The 23,515-nt window shown below is 28.6% G+C and overlaps 1 protein-coding gene across 2 annotated transcripts in view; it reads right to left on the bottom strand.

Moving 5' to 3' along the window:
• mthl14 (methuselah-like 14) overlaps window positions 1-23,515 on the bottom strand; it is a 107,037-nt gene that overhangs the window by 52,459 nt on the left and 31,063 nt on the right. For both annotated transcript variants that reach the window (XM_065505269.1, XM_065505270.1), the window contains exon 3: window positions 8,765-9,226. In XM_065505269.1, the coding sequence (XP_065361341.1) occupies window positions 8,765-9,226 (462 nt within the window). The remainder of the gene's footprint in view (window positions 1-8,764; window positions 9,227-23,515) is intronic.

The following is a 23,515-nucleotide window of genomic DNA, read 5'->3' as shown; positions in this document are numbered from 1 at the left end:
AAAGTATCGGGCACAGATTATTACAGATAAGAATCAGCTGTTTTTATGAAATTGGCAACCAAAATACAACCTATAAATAAATGTCAAAATGGTGGTGATTTGAAAAGAGGGACAAATATATATTAATGTTTGTTTGTCCCTTTTTTTCAAAATACGGTACTATCAACTTATGTACATACATATTTCAAAAAAAAATTCAAATATTATTTATTGTCAATAAATTTAATATTAATTTGTGAAAAAAATTGTGTTAAAAATTAATCAAATTTAAAACTCAAATTCTCAAACTCAAAGAAACCGCTGTATTCAACTTTTTCAATATGCCGTAAGTGCAGCAAATATATTCCTCCGTTCTACAACACGCTAAGTCTAAGAAGTGTGTTTCGTAATATTTGTTTATGATATCTAGGAAACGGAATAAATGTAATACTTGCTTGCAATTATATTAAAACTTTAATTATAAAAAATTGGCCTTAATGAGAGGCATGATCTGAATACATGAATCACATCCTTACCTCCTAAGATGCACATTATAATTTATATGAAACTTATATCTGTACAAGTGTTTTTCGGGACCTATGAGCCAGTCGTTGGATAATTTGGCAGCATTATTTCTGTATATAACTAAGGGCAGTTGTTATAAAAGATTAATGATCATTAACTGATTATCGAATATGGCCTTTTAATGGCAGCTACATACATATATCCAATTGTTTACAGATCTTCGCAAAAATTTTAAGTTTTTTTATTACATAAAGCTTTATTTTACATGGACACACAGACGAACCAGGTGTGTACTCTCCGGTGTTACAAAACCAAGACAAATATGTCTTGGTTTTTTAAGTTTATAAAACTGTAACTGTTTTAGTTTAATAAAAATTAAATCTACGGTGATTTTGTCATAAATTTGTAGATGTTAATAGAAAATACTAGTTTTATTTTGGACAAACTAAGCGAACTTTATATTAAGAAATATTATGAAGGAGCTGATCCTTGAAATTTGTTTAAAATCATTTTTTTAATTTACTTGCTTAAACGAATATTTGCATTGAAAATATGAATCATTTAAATCAAGAAAATATACTTAGCGTGTTTTAGAATGGAGCTAAACAAAATTAATTTAGTTTTGATTTTAAATACTTTTTCCATAGGAAGAGGTGTATTATGGATTGTCAGCTAACAACACGCTTGCACCATTTCCCAGTTAATCCTATAAGGTGAATATCCAACAATATTTTATTAAATATAGTTATCGCTGTGTAACTAGAAGTTGTATTTGAATGTAAATAAAGGAAAGACCAAAATCTAACCTAAAAACTAAGTTAGAATTTGGATTTTTGTGGCATAGAAATCGGTAATGAATTTATGGACTCAATCCATTACAGCTAAGGACTAAAGTCATAATGAATTTGTCGTTTTCCTACAACTATACCAAAGTATGAGGTTATATAGAGTTAATCCTTGGCTGTAATCTCATGTTTTTTAATTTGTACTTAAAAAACCTTTTTTTCTTTGTTTTAATTTGTAGACGTGCCGAATGGCTCCGAATTTTAAATACGGAGTCATCGGTGAAGAAAATTTATTTATGTTCCAGTCATTTTTCTCCCGGTAACTTCATTGGTGAAAAATTATCCAAATTTGCAATTCCTAACCCTCCATTGAACACAAATCTTGACCCAAATACAAATTTAAAAGATCCAATCTTTCAAGATACAAGTTTTATTAGTACTTCAAATTCTGGTCCAGTATTTATTTCTAATCCAGTTGTTGATTCAGGTTTTGTTCCAAATTCTAATTTAAATCGAAGTTTTTTTTACTGATTCGGGTCTTATTGCTGATAGTTCTATTGAATCTAGTTATATTTCACAATCAGAGGTTTTTGATAGAAACCTGCCTATATTTTCTCCTGATAAAGGTGTTTACGAATTAAATAACTCAAATTTGGTCCAGGAATACCCTGATGATGTAATGTTGGAGGAGTATCTGGATGATGAAATTATAAATAGTGAAATAGCTGATGATGACACATACTTTAATATGGATATAAATGAAAGGACAATTTGACAGGTCGATACGTTCAGACAGACACCTATTTAAGTTTAAATACGCCAAGAAAACAAAAGCTAAAAAAAGTCCAAGACTTCTATCGTTCCAAATATATAGAAGTAAGACGAGAGAATACGAGATTAAAAGGCGAGAATGCTAAAATTTCGAAAGAATTAGCCAAATACAAAGATTTAACTGATAATTTAATAGCGGATTTAAAGAAAAAGAATGATTTGTCCAACAAAGTTTCATCTGAAGTAGTTGAATGTCTCGATAATGGCTTTAAGAATCATTGCAGAGAACCAAAAACTCGACGATATAGTCTGCCACTAAAACTTTTGGCTTTAGCCGTATTTTTCTTATCTCCACTCGTATATAGATATCTAAAAACCAAATTCGATTGGCCTTCAGAGAGAACATTACACAAACTCGTCGAATTTTGGCCTAAAAACCCTGGAAACTCGTCTTGATCTTTTCATGCCTTATCTGAACGAATAAAACTGTTTACGGATAAACAAAAAAATGTGTCCATTTCATGCGATGAAATGAGCTTAAAGACATTTCTGGACTATGATCGATTTGCCGATAAAATTATAGGTCTCGAAGATTATGGAGAAGGGATGCGCACCAACAATACTGCAACAAGCGCGATTGTTATAATGGTTTCCGGTATAGGTGATGGAGGTTGGTCACAAGCTATTTCCTACTTTTTTGTTAATGGCAACTGCAAAGGAGAATACATTAAGAAATATGTTTTTGAAGCCATTACTAAATTACAGCAAATGGGATTAAAACCACGACATTTCGTTAGTGATCAAGGAAAAAATTTTGTAAAATTTTCAAGAATAGTTGGTGTTACCAAAGAACGGCCCTATTTCATAGTAAATGATGCACGTATCTATTTCTTTTTCGATTCTCCTCATCTTTTAAAAAGTGCACGAAATTGTTTATTGAATCTACGAAAAATGGTATATTTAGATGGAAAACTTGTAACGTGGAAAGATGTTATACATTTTTTCAATGCTGATAATCCCAATTCAATAAAATGTGCTTACAAATTGAAAAATGAACACATTTATCCAGATTTTATGCAGAAACAAAGCGTGAAACTAGCTGCCCAAGTATTGAGTAAATCTGTTGTAAGTGGAATGCTCGCTTTATACAGTTCTGGAAAAATTCATCCATCAAGAGTTCCAACATTTTTAAACACCGCAGAATATTTTTTGCTATTTGATAGACTTTTCGACATATTCAATAGTCGAAAAGGTTCTCTTGAACAGTTGGATTTTTTAAATGAAGCTGAAAACAAACTAATGTCCATACAAATTTTTGATAAAGGTGTAAACGTAACGAAAATATACAGTTTTATTAATGGATGGATTCTTAATATTTCGTCCTTGAAAAGTTTGTTCGTCGATCTGCAAAAGGAAGGCTTTGAAACTCTACAAACACGTCGATTATGTCAGGACTGTTTGGAACACTTCTTCGGACAAATCCGCAAAGGTTCAGGAAACGCAAAATCCATCAGCTCCAGAATATTTTCCAGTTCATTTCAAAAGCGTTGGGGCCTACATTATATTAATGTTGTGATAAATGGAAACTGCGAAGAACTTTCAGAAGAAGAAATAATGACTGATTATTCAATAGTCTTAGAAGAATCTGTTTCAGCTGTTTGCAATGGTGATGAAGGCAATTTGTTTTCCCTGCCTAACCCTCCTATTCTCAATTCTGTTGAAAACTTCGAAGATGATATACAATTTGATGAACGAGAGGTTCTACGAACAAATGCATTTAATTATGTATGTGGATACTTTTATTTGAAAATTTTTAAAACACACACTTGCAACTCTCCGAAACCTATATTCAATGATGAACCCATATCAGAAGAGTTCCTTTTTACATTGGAGAAACAATTTGATAAATGCCAATTGGTTAAACTTCCACCTGAATTTATTAATTATTTGGGCTTATTAGAAGAGATGTTTGAAAACTTATTTAATATACATTGTCATCAAATTGGTTTGCGACAGATTATCTTCAACGAGTTAGTGAAAATACCACCATATCTCTGTTGTCAAAATGTTAAACATGAGGATATCTTAAACATATTTATTCGTATAAGAATATATTTCACTCTACATTTTAATGCAGTTAATCGTAAAAAAAACAAAAAAAACAAATTTTTGATTATTTCCCATAATTAGTAGCATATTTTTTTTCGTAAATTGCTCTGCCAATTTGTGATATTAGTTAACTTAAATATATTATAACTTTTTTTAATGCAATTATATTTATTTTTAAAATATTCTGATTTGCATTAATTTTTTAATAAGTTAACGCACATACTATAATTTCATTACCTCATCGTAAACACCCAATTATTTTAAATAAACTATAATTTGTATAACTATTTAACACCTAATTATTCTTAATACAAACTTATTTTACTTTCATTAAACTTTTTATTGTATTTATTATATTGTTCCATCTGTTAAAGTAATTGTAAATTTCTTCATTATATACTTATTGTTTTTTCATATAATTTTAAAGAAATTGTATTGGTATGTAAATAAGATGTTTATAATTAACGTATTTTTTTAAATGAAAAAATTCTATAAAAACTAAAGAAATTTTAAATCTTTACCAAAATAAATGCTGTTTGTATTTTTTGTTTTCGTATTGATACAGATATGATACTTTAGGACGTACAAATAATACCATAGGTCCATTGCCTAAAAATATGTACAAACATATGTATATCATAACTTTAACTAAGCGCAAGGGTATAATTTCATTTAGAAAGAAAATATGTATGTCTTAAATTTTTGATGATTCTCAATTTCTAATAATCTGTTAAAATTTGCAACGTAAATTTATGTATATTTTTATTTATCATTATTTCCATTGTAATTATATATTATAATATTTTAGCTGAATTAATTTATTTTCTAAATAAATTGTGGAAAATGTAAATATATATTTTGGTGCATATGGGAAAGGGATGCTCTTGTCCCAGCATAACCCATAGGATGTTGGGTTTGTTTGTACCGCTTTAGTCCTCTTTCTCTAGTCAAAAGCAAACCTCAGATATGACAGCATTTAATCGGTTTGGTTATGCCTTCGTGTATATTGCACTACAAGTAATAGATTTTAAAACTAATTTTTATATGAACCGCTTGTATGTGATGTTTTAAGAAGTAAGAACAAGAACTTACATAACTAGAATATTTGTGAATACATAAACTGCGACCATCTGTAAATGACTTGCCACATATATTAGAACAATGCTTCCGGACAACTTCATTAGACCCATGTGTGAACAAGATTGCGTTTTCCTTGTATCGATTCAACAGCCAAAAGTTCACCATGTTCTTCTTTAATTATATGTAGTTGCACTAAATGCTCACCTATGTATAAGAATTTCTGGTTCTATATAACCCTGTTCAATAATATCACAGATTATAAATAATATCTTCTTCAATTCCATTGTCTCTGAGTTTTAATTTTTTAATTGTTTTTTACAATTTTATTAATATTTTTTTATTTACAAACATGATTCAAATATTTCTACTTCAATGTTTATTTTTGTTTTCAGTTTCTTGCACTCATATATATGGTCTCTCACACTCATTGCTTATATTGAAAATTTTATTTTTGTTCTCGCTCTGTAAACCACGACCAAAATAAAATTGTTTTAAACATCAAAATAACCATACGGTTCGAAATTACTTATATGACACCTATCATTAGTTGCATATCTGTAATAATCTGTGGTATCGGGTTTATTTAAAGGAAATAAACCCTTTTTTTTAAAAAGGTAAAAAGATTTCAGTTTCAGCTGAAACTTTTAACGTACTATTTACTTTACATATTCTAATTATTTCTTAATTATAACACATATTATTTAAATTGTGTGTAGCATGTTAAATATGTGATAAATAATTTCAGATTATTTTGGTAGAAATAAACAAATAAGAATGTATAGTCGGCCAAACCTGACCATATAATACCTAACTGAGAAAATGATCAAAAACATTTTTCTTTTAAAATTTCAATAATTTATTTTCGTGAGTGATTTTCGGAAGTGGGCCTTATATGGGAACTATTACCAATTATGGACCGATCGCCATATAATAAGGTCGCATGATTTATTTCTATATGAAAACTTCTGTTAAATGTTATCTGACTCTCAACATTGTATGATGAGAGATATTCGGAAGTGGGCCTTGTATGAAAGCTATGGTAAATTATGAATCGATTCGCACAAAACTTTTATTTGTAAATATGTAATAATGTGTGTGGATATCTATATAAATCAAGAATTTATGACATATAAAGTCCTATTTCGGGAGGATAATACATGTGAAAATTTTTATCAAAATATCTTTAAAATTACGACCTGTTGTTTGTGCACAAGGCGGACGGGCGAAGGACATCGTTAAATCGCGTCAAATTGAAAATATCTCGAAACGGATATTTGTATGTATGTAGTGTTATTAAATAATTAGCTTCCTTTGGGTAATTTTATACCACCAATAATATAACTTTAACTTAAATATTAATTTTGAATCGAATCCATATAACATTTCTCAAATATTTAAAATTAGTAGTGTAGTTTTTAATCAGAACACTGCTCACAAGTGAGTTGAATGTGTATGTGAGAAGAAAGTTGTTGTATTAGAAAAACATTCGAGCCTTCCCTTCTTGTTATTCTTTATTTTGACAAGTATTAATACTCAGTATTGTAGTCTGAAAATACCTGTAGTGGAACGGAGAACTTTTATCAGTGGAAGTTACGAGATTCTGTTCGTTTACTTTTAAAAACTTATAACGAGTGATCAAGAGAATGTTAATAAAAGTGACAGTTCGTAGATAGAGAACATGATGTTTTTTACTGGACGTATCAACATAAAAATATGTTTAAAACATATGGTTGCAAATGTAAACAAAACTAAAAAGTTGAAAATTAATACAATTTACAAGTTTGCAAAGAAAATATGTAAAATAACACAAAACAAACGCTTTGAATTGATTTATAATAAAATACAACTTACATATTTTTAAAAATTGTTGTTCGTTAATTTTTTTGTTATTTTTCAGATTGAGAGTAATTTATTTTTACTCTCTAAAATAAAGATACTGGATATTTTTTAATGAAAAGTACTCGAACAAACCTAATATTGTTATGAAATTGTGCTTGAATTCAAATATAACGATTTTAACGGCTGATTTAAAGTTGCATAATGCTTTCCAACAGCAGTGCCTCTCAAACTGTAATATATCTGTGGGTATTATAAACCCTGAATTAAAGCTTTGTCGTGAGTTTAGTTTATCAGAAACGCTGTTCGAATAAACATCAACTGAGTGCCTTAGGGCCATTTTTTGAGATTGTATTTAAATATGAATTATTTTTAAGTTCTATTTAAATACGAAAATGAGTTTCTCAGTGTTTTTTTAAATGATACTACGTTGGCCATTTAAATTCTATTTAAGAGCCAGTTTTTGACTTCGTATTTAAATATGAATTATATTTAAGTTCTATTTAAATGCGAAAATGAGTTTCTCAGTGCTTTTTTAAATGATACTTAAATGGCCGACGTTGGTCATTTAAATTCTATTTAAGTTTCATAAACTACCATATGTTTTTGACAGCTGACTTTTGTTGTTTGGTTTTTTTTCACTCTATTGTAGTAAAAAAAAAAACAAACAACAGCGTCTTGCTAAAAAAAGCGTCTTGCAAAAACTACAATTCCGATGCGGGGCAATTGGAGCTTCTTTTGTGCATTTTCCTACCAATAATTTTATTGTTTAATAAACTTTTATTTCTTATTGGGCAAAATGTATCAATTTTTGTTTTGGTTGAACAGCTGTTTTAAGCAAAACTATCGATAAATTTTTGATATTTAGTAGTGCTACCATACTTTTATCTTATTTAAATAAGACAAATTATGTAGCACTGAAAAACTCAAACTGTATTTAAATACAACTTAATTTTAAGTTAAAATTAACTAAATACGTATTTAAATAACAAGTCAAAAACTGGGCATAAGTTTCACAAACTAAAATATGTTTTTGACAGCTGACTTTTGTTGTTTGGTTTTTTTCACTCTATTGTAGTGAAAAAAAACCAAACAACAGCGTCTTGAAAAACTAAAATTCCGATGCGGGACAATTGGAGCTTCTATTGTGCATTTTCCTACCAATAATTTTATTGTTTAATAAACTTTTTTTTCTTATTGGGCAAAATGTATCAATTTTTGTTTTGGTTGAAAAGCTGTTTCATGCAAAACTATCGATAAATTTTTGATATTTAGTAATGCTACCATACTTTTATCTTATTTAAATAAGAAAAATTATATAGCACTGAAAAACTCAAGCTGTATTTAAATACGAAGTCAAAAACTGGGTATTAAAGTGTGTTGTATTTTCCAGTGAATTCGTGTAAATTATAAAGTGTGTCTGTATTTCTGCGAATTTACAAACGAGTATAAAACACTGAGCGACTATTTAATTCTGTTGTTGTTGTATATTTGCATAAATAAAGAGTTGTTACAATTTTTAAACTACTAAACTGCTTTTAATTTGCAATCAAAAGTATCCGGTTTATTTAAAGGAAATAAACCAACGTTTTGAAAAGGTTAAAACGTAACAATATAATTTTCGAGAATAACAAATGGGATTTCATAATACATGTTATGATATGCTTATTTACACTTACCATATATTTAAAGAAACGTTACAGCATAATGAAAAAAACCAAAAATAATAAGATAATACAAAGAATTGCACAGCGTATCCTGCATTACGTTCATCCAATTTAAATATATGAACCAGAGAGTACAAAAAGTAACCTGTTGCCAAACATGCTGACATGCAGCTGAGTATCATTCCGTGCAATGATCTCAATTCCTTTATACGCCAATGTAGGTAAGCAACCAATAACAGACAAGGTATTGATATTAGCATTAGGATGGCAACGACGACAATCTGACTTCGACTTATATGCTCTTCCACGGATGTTATGCAAACGATAGCGTATGTAATTCCGGAAATGTTATTTATATCGACGCAATAATTGTTGTACAATGTGTATGTATCATTTGCATATAAATCCATTAAAAGTAACGAACCATCTTGAATAACAAAGAATAAATCATCTATATCGTTGTATAATATTGATCTGTAAATATAAAAAATTAAATTATAATATGTGTGTTATGAGCAATAAACACTTTTCTGTTAAAATCTATTAAAGTGTTTATGATTTTGACAAAAAAGCAAATAATTTTGTGTCAATGAAACTCCAGCAATAGTTTCCTAAACAAAGTATAAAAATTACTTTTTGTAATACATATCGTCGTCCCGAAATACAGTCAGAGTCAAAATTTAGTATTCAACACGCATATGGGCAATTCCATATTATCGTACGTGACATTTGTACGCCTATAGAGTGTAATAGATTTTGCAAAAATAAGAGTATCTGAAAAATAATTTGGTCTTTATGTTCCATTCAGAGGGTACTATATTTTAAAATAATAAAAAGTTCTTCGAAATATTGTTGTCCAAAATATTGGAGCGAAATAAGGCTATATCGTACCTGATATAAAACGGAACTCATTTTGAGGTACATGTAGAAATACGCGAAAATATTCGAATCGTGAGAGGCAATGTTTTTTTTTTAATTCTTACACTAAACGAAATATGTTCCCTTTACAATCCGTCATTTTTAAATAAAAACAATCTTTGAATAATTTTATAATAAATAAAATTTAATATCGTACGTGACAGGTTAATTAAAAAACAATATTATTATAATACAATATATATTCTGTAAATATATGTATACAAAAACTAAAAAAGTGAATAGAAAATATACATTCGGTTTCAATAAACAATCAGAGTCAAATTCATATCATATTACAAGCTAAAACATACCTATAACATTAAAAAATTAAATATAATCAGTTTAAACTATTATTTTTGTCTTTAAAATGTAATATGATCTAAATACTTTCACATAGTAACATTTTATTATTTTCTTCTATTCAAATCATCTTGAAAAAAAGTTTCAAGGGTTTTTGTTTTTTCAGTCGTTGCAGCGATTCTAGTGGAATTGCCCATATATAAGTTTGAATAAACTAAAAATTAAATTTAGAGTTTAATATTTTATTATTTAAAAAACTTTGAAAATGAAAATTGATTTCGTGGAAAATTTATGGAAAAAAGAAAAAAGTACCTAAAAATAACAGTCAAAAATTAGTATACAGTTCCAAAATCCGAAAATAAAAATTTATATTTTGTTAGTCCTCTATTCAGCTTAATTACGGTCTCTAGTCGCCTCCACCAGTATTTTTAAAGAGTGGCTATTGTATAACGGGCCTAAACAGTTAAATTCACCTCCGCAATCACCAGACTTTAACCCAATAGAAAACCTGTGGGAAATTTCAGACCGGAATATTGGAAAACGAAGCATCTAAGGACGAACTCCGAACCCTCTTTAACGGAAGAGGGGGGTGGGAAATTACTAAGGATATGAAAAGGCGACTAGAGGCCGTAATTATACAAAATTATACAAAATATAAATTTTTTATTTTCGGATTTTGGTAATATTAAATAAATGTATTAAATTAATTTTACTAATTTTTGACTGTTGTTTTTAGGTACTTTTTTCTTTTTCACATACATTTTTCACGAAATCAATTTTCATTTTCAAAGTTTTTTTAAATAATAAAAGATTAAACTCTAAATTTAATTTTAAGTTTATTCAAACTTATATACATATTTCTTTCTCTAATTAAAATATTTAGCTTCATATATGAAAATGCGTGTTGTATACGAAATTTTGACTCTTACTGCATATCACAAAATCCAAAAAGAATGAGTTAAGACCATTTTCAGGGGTAAAATTTTTACATCTATCGATCCGTTCGATAGCCAGGTCTATATCTCTTATGCATTAAACACATTGGCCCATAATCATAGTCAAACACTAAAGTCGGTTCTTTTTAAAAACAACTTTAAATTAAAAACCCGCTTTATAATATTTCCTAACTATAGTCAAAATTAAAGTAAGTTTTAAATTGAACCGACTTTAACTGGGTGCCACCTCAAATGAAGAAAATGTTTTCATACAATATACAGACAAGTGGCACCGCTGAACAGCTGACATATACTAGGTTTATACGCAAGACTTACTCGCAAATACAAATATTGTAATTAGAAAAATTTGCCGTATAAACAGTGAATTAATTTTTTATTTGCAAATAGTTAACTCACGAAAACAATTCCTGATTAACAACACTATTTGCAAATAGGATTTTAAACATTGCCAAATTTTTAACGTTTTTATTTTTCTTTCGTTATTTTAAATATTTCATTGCGTTTTTGCGTTTTGAATTTTTAATTCTTTAATTTTTGCATTTAAAAAAATAAGAATTTTCCGTAACCAAAGTGACATATAAACAGAGAGTTAGTTAATTGCAAATTATTTTTATTTGCGAATAGGCTACGTATAAACGTAGTAATAGAAAATTATAACAAAAACCAAAAAAGGTAAACAATAAAAGTAACCGGGACAACTAAAGAAAAAAGTTTTTTTGTGGTGGAAAAATGGAAAAGATAAGATTAATATCAATTTAGAATATTTTGATACTAATTTTATTGATAACTGTTCAATAATTGCAAAATCTCTGCCAAATTCTTGTAACTTAATTTTTTTTTACTTTTTGCCGAACTTTTTTACATGGCGAAGAACAGCAGATGCTGTTGTTAAATGAGTTAATAACAGCTTCAGCTTGTTTTATATTTACAGTCGACTTTAACGTCAAAAATTTACTTTAACTTGTCTATGGTAGACCTAAAGTCCACTCTTAAGTAAAGACGACTTTATTTCTATTAAAATATACTTTATTTCCGACTATGATTATGGGCCATTGACTTTAAACACTTTAATTTTTTACTTTAAGATTTAAACAATTATTTTGAGTAAAAATATATATGTGGTAATAATTTATGTACCTCTTATTAATTTATATCAATATGGTTATCAGAAATTTCTCTTAATTAAATAAAAATATATATATTGTTACGAAATTGTACTTGAATTCAAATATAACGATTTTAACGGCTGATTTAAAAGTAGCATAATGCTTTCAAGTAACAGTGCTGTAAAACTGTAACATATCTGTGGGCATTGTTAAATAAAAGCTTTCAGTTGATTTGATTGTAAGTTGGCAACTCTGTATTCGAGTTCGAATAATCAGTTAAAGAACATTGTAGAAAGTACACCACAGATGGCGTATGATCTAGAATATTCGAACTTTGACAGTTAAAGAGCTTTCTAGATGGTAATGCAATATTTTTTACATTTACATTTTTTATTTAGCACAGATATAAACCACATATTTTAGCTCAGCCCATTTTGCAGTTAACAGAGCACTGTTAATCACTTAACAGTCATAATACTTGAATTATAATAAAAAAATTTACAAAAAAAATTAAAAAAAACTATCCATTTGAAACAATAGATGGATATTTGAACCAATCGTAATATCAGCATTCCAATAAATTTGAGTTTTTTGAAAAAATAAATCTGGAGAGGATTTTTGGCTATTATGGAAATTAGGAAAAGGGCTCGGATATGACACTAATAGAAATGGTAGTCCTAAAGTCACTGAATGGAACTGTGGTTGTGGGATATCTGAAATAATTTTGGGATTTCAATAAATTTGACTTGTAAATAAATGTTTTGTAACTCAAGACATGCAGTTTTCGTGATAAAACATTTATTTTGATAAATATCCCACTCGCATCCCACTATGCGACCAAATAGGTCTTAAAGGAAACGACCTAAGCTTTCATTTGAGCAAAAAGGGCCCATATTGCAAAAAAAATTTGGATTTTGCAAAAAAATTTTAAAAATTATATGTCTAGAGTTACAAAATATTTATTTTTATAGATATCCCACTCGCATCCCACTAAGTGGCCAAAAGGGCCTTCAAGGAAAATATCTAAGCTTTTGAGCTAAAAAAAAAATTAAAAAAGGGTCCATTTTGAAAAAAAATCAACAAAGTTTTTGATTTCGCAAAAAAGTCAAAAATTTTATGTTTTGAGTTACAAAATATTTATTTTGAAAGATATCCCACTAAGCGACCAAATAGGTCTTCAAGGAAAATATCTAAGCTTTATTTTAGGAAAAAAGGCCCATTTTGAAAAAAAAAATCAAAAAAGTTTTTGATTTCGGAAAAAAATATTCAAAATTTTTTATTTTTTTTTTAATTTTTTTTTTTTTGAATGATTGAAGAAAGAGCTATCTAAACTATTTGGGGCACATTTTGCTAATAACAATAGGTAATAAGTTACATGGATAAGAAAAAAACACCTGCATGGCCAAAATGTCATATTCTAACTCAGAGAGTTCTTGTTGAAAAATTGTGTCTGAATGTCTATATAATAGAAGTAACCTTTGTGCAAATTTCATCCCGATCGGGAGACATCGATTTCAAAAGTGGTTCACTTGACACGAAATGTCCCATATATAAATTATATTAATTTTTCTATACATTGAAATCAATAAAAATATAAAAAACTGTATATAAATTTTTACAAAAAGAAATCATTTGGTGAGAAGGTGAGTATTTTGTTGTTCAATTTGTCGTCGATGATCATGTTAAGGTTGTTTCTACTATACTGTCCACGATACTGTCGCTAAACAGTCGTCAATGACAAGGTTGATAAAATTTCGTTTATATATTCATCGACGACAAGTTGTACCACATTGTTACTTATCTGATTTTTTTCGGTGCAAAGTACACTCAGGTCTCGTTTTATGCGGATTCAAATTTATGCGATTTTTAAATAAAATTTTTTTTTAGAATTTTAAAAGATTTTGAAATTTTAGATGGTTTTTAAACCTTTTTTTTAATTCTTCATTTACATAACCGAGCTCTTAAGGGCCTTACCTTTTTACCATTTTTAAATTAAGCCAATTTTGTATCACTGATATAATGGTTATAGTTTCTTTTTTACAAAATCAAATTCTTAATATAGATTCAGATACGGAAAGAGAATTAAAGATTCATCGCTGACTGACTGATCTGTTTTCCGGTTATCAAGAGTTACATAAGCAACTTAAAAATTCAAAATCGCAAAGTTTAATTAAAAAAAGAAGCAATTGAAGCTCCTAACAATTTTTCGATTTCGTCCCCTATTCACTAGATTAATTCTAGTGATGAAAGTGACGTTGAACCAATTCCAAACCAATGCAGACAATTATTCAGTGATTCAGATTAATCATGCATATTTACAGAATTTCCTTAACAAATGTGTTAGTTAATTTTTTTTGGATCATTTTCACTTTTTCTGTAATTATAAATAATTTTGTTTATTTTTTTTTAACGTATTTTGTTTTTATTGTATAAAAAATTAAATAAATATATTTTTGTTGATTTCTTTTATGTGATTTTGTTCTGATTTTTTAATTAAAATCTGAATTTATGCGGTTTTTCAGAATCTTGGAACGAATCATTAGTTTTTATATGAAGCTAGAGTATCGTTTTATGCGAATTCAATTTATGCGTTTTTTTTGGAACGCATCTATCGCATAAAACGAGACCTGAGTGTACACATATATTCATTTGTGTTCTCTTTTATATTTTACACTACCCCTTATGCATTTTAAACACTCTCTTTCTGGTCACCGCTGCACGTTGGGTTCAAATGGTATAAAAGTGGCGATTAATTGAAATTTAGAAATAAAGTTTTTATAATAAATTTTGGTATTGGGTAAAAGTAGATAAAATTCTAGATCATTAGCTGTAAAAATAAATCAACTAAGTTGTTTACTTTCTTTTCAGTGAGCGGTCAAAGTTAGCAAATTATTGATGTTTTTTAAAAAAAAGTAAAAAAAATTGGAGATTTTTACAAAAAAACAATAATGCACTTAACGGTTTAAAACAGTTTTTTTTTTACTTTTTTTTTCTAAAGTGCTGTGTTTTTATGGATTTATGATTATTCATTACTAAAAAATTATAATATTCTATTTTGTGAATTATTCCAAAAAACAATAATGCGCTTAAAGTGTTAAAAAAATTTTTTTACCTTTTTTTTCTAAAATGCTGTGTTTTTATGTGCTTATAATAACTCATCAATAAAAAAAAAATATAATATTTTAAAACTACGGCTTCTATGAATTAATCGTCACTTGGGTACCATCGAACCCACTGTGAGCTGGTTTAAATACATAAAATTGTAGTCAACCACTGTTAACTTTGTTTGTTTGTTCCGAAATAACGCCTAAACGGCAGATCCAATTTTATTGAAATTTGGAACATAAATATTTCCTTATATGGAAGCATCAACAGGCTATATATTTGTTTATAACTTGGACCATATAGTCACAATAATATGTATTCGGAAAGTACCTTTTCAAAAGCCTATCTTCAAGGCGTTAAAAACTGGAAAACTTTGAAATTTAATTTTTATTTTTAAAAAATGAGCATCAGACTTAAAATATGTTTGGGAAATTCATGCTTAAGAGGTTAAAAAAGAGTAAAGATTTGCGTTTTTGGTACCTTTGTATCGGTTGTTCTAAGACAACCGTACATATCTCAAAAATATGTATTCTGGGTTTTTTCGTATTATTTATTGCATTCTTTTTTAATTTGGGGAATCCCAGCATCAGAATACATATTAGTTGTGTTCGCGTACTTGATAATTTGTAATAATTTGTACAAATTATCACTGGAAGTTAGAGGATTCCGTTCGTTTACTTTTAAAAACTTGTAACGAGAGAGCAAGAGAGTGTTAAAAGTGACAGTTCGTACATAGATAACATGACATTTTTCATAAAAAATGTGTTTAAAACATGTTGTTGCAAATGTAAACAAAACAAAAAAGTTGAAAATTAACACAATTTACAAGTCTTTCAAAGAAATTATGTAAAATAACACAATACAAACGTTTTAAATTGGTTTATAATAAAATACAACTTATTTAAAATAAGTTATTTTTACAAATTGTTGTTCGCGTATTTTTTTGGATATTTTTTAGATTGAGAGTAAATGTATTTTTACGCTCTAAATTAAAGTTACTGGATAATTTTTACTGGAAAGTACGCAAACCAGTGTTGCCACCAATAAAATTATAAACTACACATGCCTCATTCCTAAATTACACATACGAGAAAAAATTACACATGTAATTTTCGTGATTGCAATAGGAGAAATTGTCTAAAGGTGGTCTATTGTGAATACAAGATTTTTAAAACGTACATGAATACAAAAGGTTTGGACTATGGGATGTTTGGACCAAATACGATCACTTAGTGTCAATTATGGACAATTTTCACTTGCGCAGATTTTAATTTATCCAGGAATTGGATATATGAAATTATTAAAGCAAAGTCAGCTATCTCTTTTTATACCTTTCGCCATGAATGGCTGAGATATTAGGAAAAAACTGGGAAAACCTCGATTTTTGGCCTATTTTTTATATATATCTGGATAACTGAGTCACTAATATAGACAATATGGATTTTTTTTTCATCAAACTAATTTTTTTTTGTCGCAAATTCTTTTTTGAAAAAAAATGGGAAAAACTTTTTTTAAAAAAATTAAAAAACTAATTTAAAAAAAAATATTTTTAAGTATAATTAGGTGATAAGATATAAGATTCGGCACAGCCGAATATAGCTCTCTTACTTATTTTTTAGTGAACTTTTCTAATTTAATGAATTCTTGAGATCAGTCAAATATGTCAATCCCAAATACGATTTTAACAAATAGATATTAACCAATGTTCATTCGAAGATTGTTCCATTTTAAATTGTTACATTTCTATTAAAAATTTAACAATATTTAAAAAAATAGCACACTGTTTGCCTTCGAATTTGAATTTTTTCCTAATTTATATTAAGCACCTAATTTTGTAAATCACGTCACCTAAGTGATATTTATATGGATAGCAAAAACAAAATTTAAAAAATTTTAAAAATTTGTTTTTGTTTTATAACAAAATTTTCAAATTATTTTTGAAACTGCTAGTGTATACTGAAACCAATAACAAATCGCACGGTTTTCAGAACATGGTGAAATGCGTTTTTCGTTTTTTAAACCATTAGCGATTTGAAAACGCTGCGTTTTCCAGAACATGGGTGAAAGTTAAATATTTTTTACTATTTGTTATAAATTATAGCGAGAGAGAAAAATAGAAAAAAGTAAATGAACACTTTACCGGTAAAATCTTGTAGGTAAAGAAATGTATAATTTTTGTAACGTTTATATTTTTAAAATATTGCGAACAACATAGCAATAATCTCCAAATTATTTATCGTATTTTTATGCAAACCTTAATGTTAATTTAGTTCAAACTTGATTCATATCTTCATACATATAATTAAATGATATATATAAATTATAGTAAAATATAATAAATATGAATACATTTAGCGATACTAGATTTGTTATTTATCAACTAAAATAGAGGATATAGCTACTTTCCTTCATATAAACGTACATATTTATTTTCAGTCGGTTTTGAAATCTGAACAATACCAAAAATGATTGAAGACATACATTGACAATATACTTATTTTGGATATAATTGGAATTTAAAATTACACATGAATTACACATTCATTCAATTACACATGGGCTACACATCCAAGTTGAAATTACACACAATATGTGTAATTACACATGAAGTGGCAACACTGACGCAAACACACTTATTGTTACGAAAGTGTATTTGAATTCAAATATAACGAATTTAACGACTGGTTTAATATTTTATGTTTACTAGGGTGGATCAATTTGTTCAGGCCCATGAAACGTGGTAAAGCGTATAGCAAATTCGTAATCTACGGAAAATTCTAAGAACTTTTCCCGAAGAAACCATGGTTCTAAAATCAAAATCGAGCTTCCGTTTTTTTACGAAAAGATTTGGAGCTCAAGACCTCTTTTGCTAGGAGACCTCGGGTATGTTCAATTTTAAAAACAATCATAGTTCTTCGTTTGTGTTCCGAATTCAAAAAAAATTACATGTATATAGAATGTTCTCGTCGAGTACTACATCTCGTAGCTATCATATATCTCTTATAGCTTAAAAGATATTGACATTTGAATAATACATTTTTACCCACCCTACTCCAGTTTTTTGAAGACCGCGGTTCCAAATATTTACCGATTTTCTCCATTTTTACTTTGAAGGACTAACAAGAAATGTGTATATAAAATAAGGAAAGAATTGATTAAAAATCATGCCTGATTCCAAAGTTATGCATAAAAACGGCGATTTTTCGTTATTTTTTTTTGTGAAAAAAGTACTTTTATTCTTTTTGAGTTATCTAAAAAAAATTCTAAGAAGATGTACAGTGGTGGCCAGGAATTTAAGGCAAAAATTGTTTGCTAAATTCTACGTGATTGTCAATTATTTTTTCAAATATTTCCACAAATATTTATGCATTAACACACAAGTGTGTTTTATTCGACTGTGTCAATTCATACATATTCACCACGAACACATAAAATTTTTCTACAACTTGACCAAAAAAAAATTTTTTTAAATAAACATATTTTCTCACATTTATATCATTATATTTTTATTGTTATAAAATATTCGGACCAAATTTCGTATTTTTAGTTCCATTAGTTTCGGTCATATCAGCGGATGTTCGCTGAGGTGGGTCAACGTATTTCCACATATATTTGTCCATATATGTTTTACCGATTTTTCCAAACATTTTTCAGAAACTAGAAACATTAATAATAAATTTCATACCCTTAGAGGTCCTTTTATTTTGGCTCTATCGCACTTAAAATTCAGTTAATAAAAAAATTCAAGTATTTGTCGTAAATTGGTGGCCACCACTGGCTAACTTTAAACCAAATATTTTAAATTTAAAAACGATTAATAATTTTTGATACCATGTTTTGCTACGAGATGTTTTATGTAGTAATCGACGAGAACATTCTATATATATGCAATTTTTTTGAAATCGGAACACAAACGAAGAAATATTATTGATTTTAAAATTGAACATACTCGAGGTCTCCTAGCAAAAGAGGTCTTGAGCTCCAAATCTTCTCGTAAAAAACCGGAAGCTCGATTTTGATTTTAGAACCATGGTTTCTTCGGGAAAAGTTCTTAGAATTTTCTGTAGACTACGAATTTGCTATACGCTTAGTAGTCAAAAAAATTTACGCACCCTAATGTTTACTGTTTTAAAATTTTCAAAATCGAAAACGTGAACACCCTTGGTAAAAATTAGTTCACGTTTTCGCCAGTTCAAAACAAATTATATTACATAGGGCAACAAAATCGAAAAAATTTTAGAGACTTTTTAAACCACTACACAATTTTGATGTACAAATATGGTCCAAATTTTAAATTCTATAGATAGGTTTTTTTTTTAAATTTTTAAATAAAATTTTGATTTCTGTTATAGCGTAGACAGACGACAGCGTTAATTTGCATTAGCTGTTTTAATTCAAAATAACTTGTGAATTATCCCCATCCTAATGCGCATTAGCTATGACGTAAATACACAAAATCAAACTGAATTTAGCTATTTCAATATGGCTATACCGTCGAAATCAATCAGCTGTAGGAAAATTATTTACTATTTTAAAATAAAACGTAACACAGTAGAATAGAAAAAAAGAGGTAAATAAAGCTGTAACTTCTAAACGGTTAGCCCGGTTTATATGAAATTTCGCATTCGCAAAGAGAAAGTGTTGTAGAGTTTAAGTTTTGAACTTGGACCACCTGGGCTGACCAGGGTCGCGGCCACTGATCCCCAAAGTAGGACACCTCGGGTATGTTAAATATTTAAAACGATCCTATTTCTTCCTTTGTGTTCCAATTTCAAGCAAATTATATATATAGAATCTCTACAAAAAACTTTACCTCTTATAGCTTAGGAGATATTCGCATTTGAAAATTAAATTTTCTAAATTTTTACCCACCCTACTCCAGTTTTTTGATAACAGCGGATCCAAGTATTTCCCGATTGTCTCCAATCGACAAAATGTCAAATTGAAAAATAATTTTTCAAAAATAATGACTAAGTCCAAAGTTATATGCATTTGAATTTAAAAACATTAAAAATGTTTTAAAGTTGTTGAGTTTCTTAAGCTAATAGGGCCTGAACTTCCTTAATGTAAATAAAAAATCATATTTTTATTACAATTTTCCCGACGTTTCGTAGATGTTATGTCTACTTTTTCAAGGGATCATCTATTTAAATAATAAAACTTAAAATTAAAACAATATTTTCAAAACAAACATTTAGAACACTTACAGTTTTTTGTAGATATTTTCTTTACATTAAATTATTGTTATATTTATCATTAAACATATAATATTAAACATAAAATACATACATATAACCACAATTGTACAACTTAGTTTAATATCACAGTTCGTTTAATTAATAGCAACCCTGTAACTCATATTTATATTTGCCGTGTCTTCTTTTAGGTTCATCGTTTTGTCAATTTTTTGTTGTATCCTCAAGCTTTCAATCGTATATCTTTTCCTCTCCATGCCCTCTTTGGCCAATATTTTGACACTTTCAAAATCAGCTGAGTGTCCTGTTTCTAAAATATGTTGTGCAAGTGCAGTTGTCTCTTTTCCCCTCATTATGTCCATTTTATGTTCTCCCATTTTTGTCTCCAAGCTTCTCTTTGTTGTACCTATATATATGAGTTCACAATTTTTGTTGTATTTTCCCTTGCATTGAATTTCATACACAACATTGCTTTGTTGTTGTTTGTCAATCGGTGTTTTTGTTTTAGAAAATATTGCACTTATTGTTTTGAAGTGTGTCAAGATAGCAACGATATTTAGCAAAGCCGGAAATGAAAATGAAAAATTTTATGGGAATTTACAAAAACTAAAATTAAAATTCCATGCAACGTGGGCAGTGCCACGGGAACAGCTATATGGGAGATGGTGGTATACATACTATAGATTATTAAAAACTAACCGTGAAAGCAATTGGTGGTTCCATTCCTGAGAAAATTGAGTTCCTCCAGAGTGGTCACAAAAATATAGAATTTAATATTCCATGGAACGTGGTCATTGCCAAGAGGTTACCTATATTAGAGATGAAAGTATACATGGTATAGATTAAAAAACGCTTTCCGTGCAAAAAATCGGAAGACCCGTTTCAGAGAAAATCAAGTTCCTCCAAATTGGTCAGAAAAAAATGCCATTTAATATTCCATGGAACGAGGTCACTGCCACGAGGTTACCTATAGTAGGGATGAATGTATACATGGTGTAGATTAAAAAACGCTTTCCGTGCAAAAAATCGGAAGGCCCATTTCAGAGAAATTTAAGTTCCTCCAAATTGGTCAGATAAAAAATGGAATTTAATATTCCATGGAACGAGGTCAGTGCCACGAGAACAGCTATATGGGAGTTGGTAGTATAAATACTATAGATTAAGAAAAGCTTTCCGTGCCAAAAATCGGAAGACCCGTTTCAGAGAAAATTAAGTTCCTCCAAATTGGTCAGAAAAAAATGGAATTTAATATTCCATGGAATGTGGTCAGTGCTACGAGGTTACCTATAGTAGAGATGAAAGTATACTTGGTATAGATTAAAAAACCCTTTCCGTGCAAAAAATCGGAAGACCCATTTCAGAGAAAATCAAGTTCCTCCAAATTGGTCAGAAAAAAAAATGCAATTTAATATTCCATGGAACGAGGTCAGTGCCACGAGGTTACCTATAGTACGGATGAATGTATACATGGTGTAGATTAAAAAACGCTTTCCGTGTAAAAAAAATCGGAAGACCCATTTCAGAGAAAATCAAGTTCCTCCAAATTGGTCAGAAAAAAATGGAATTTAATATTCCATGGAACGTGGTCAGTGGTTTAGAAACTTTTTTTTTTGGAAATAATTCGGTATCTCGGGAACTATTGGAGATATTACAACAAAATTTCACATGGTTAGAGCTAAGGTGTTTTTGAGTTGAATTACATTTGTTCAGCTTCCTAGGGGTAATACGGGCGAGTTTGTGCCCCCTCAAAGTTAGTCACCTCGGGTCTCAAAATTTTTAAATTTATGATCCGAATGAGCTGAAATTTAAAATATAAATAGTCCTTGAGAAGATCTACAAAAAATACGCTTACATGTGTTGGTTATCTCCTTCAGTTGAAGAGATATTTAGGTTTTTTTTTTAATTTTGCTCTATTTTTTTTTTGTTTTTTAGATATGGCGGCCCTACGGAGGGTCGAATTTTTTTTTCAAAATATCAGCTATATTGGCAATAAAATTCTAAATAAAATAAAAAAACTTGGTAACAGTTATCTCGTCCGTGTAAAAAGTTACACGCATCCAAAGTTGGAACATGTAAAATGGGCCTAATTTTTTACGATTTTTCCTAAAAAAGTCCCTATATTTTTTCTTTTGTAGAAACAAATTTTCTTTGGGACTATATACAATTTTTATATGTTCCGGAAAGAAAACTTAATGCAAAAGCATGTAAAGTAAAATTGGGCTCACTTAAGCGGACACAGTATCCCCCAGACCTATCCAAACTTGCACAATTTTAAAAAAAATATTTAGGTTTCAGTAAAAAATTCTAAAAAGGCAAAGCACCGATCCTCGAAAAAGTTCCGTATTTGTATAACCCTATATGTTGTTTAAATTCTTAGAAAGTTGTTTTACTATCACACGGTAAATAGCGTCACAGTAGGCACTTTTCTAAAAAAACTCAGTTTTTGGAACACATTTTCCCCGTTTTAGGAATTTCGGTATTTGAAAATAAAAAATGTAAAAAATTATAATGTCATTAATATAAGGACATTTGGATCTAAATTAGTTCCCAATTTTGTTATGATATCTTTAAATATCCGTTACAATTTTACATTAAATCAAATTTTATATTTTTCTTCATGGAAAATCACCATATTATAATTTTTTTAGTTTTTAAGGTAAATGACGTTCAAAAAATTAATTAAATTCTTTAATTTTATTAAAATATGAATCTACAAGTCCTAAGGTTTCTACCAATATCAAATACTTATATAAAAAGCATATATCTACTACTCAGCTCCACAAACCTTGCCGCCTTTGAAAAATTTGAACGTTTTTTCATATATTGCATGCAAAATGTGTATACTTACATATTAAATGTAACTAATGAATTCAAACGTATACTGACCTTAAAGAAAAGTTGGTATAATGCATTTTTCGCAGTAAAAACAAATAATATTTATTTTCGTGTAGGTTAATCTTCATTTAGATATATATTATTTGAACATTTTTATCCTTATATTGTAGGCCATAATATGGGTCCTACCATAAATTAGCAGTAATTGGGCCGGTTTGAATTCTATGTAATGGTTTGTATACGATATTAATTAGAGACACAATTTTTTTATTTTTAAATATGTTTTTTTTTTATTTTATTTCAACAATATATTCATTTACATCGAATAGATCTAGTACTTCTTTGAGC

The sequence above is a fragment of the Calliphora vicina genome, chromosome 3, assembly GCF_958450345.1.
Source record: "Calliphora vicina chromosome 3, idCalVici1.1, whole genome shotgun sequence".
NCBI lineage: Eukaryota > Metazoa > Arthropoda > Insecta > Diptera > Calliphoridae > Calliphora > Calliphora vicina.
This window is presented reverse-complemented; position numbering and strand designations above follow the sequence as displayed.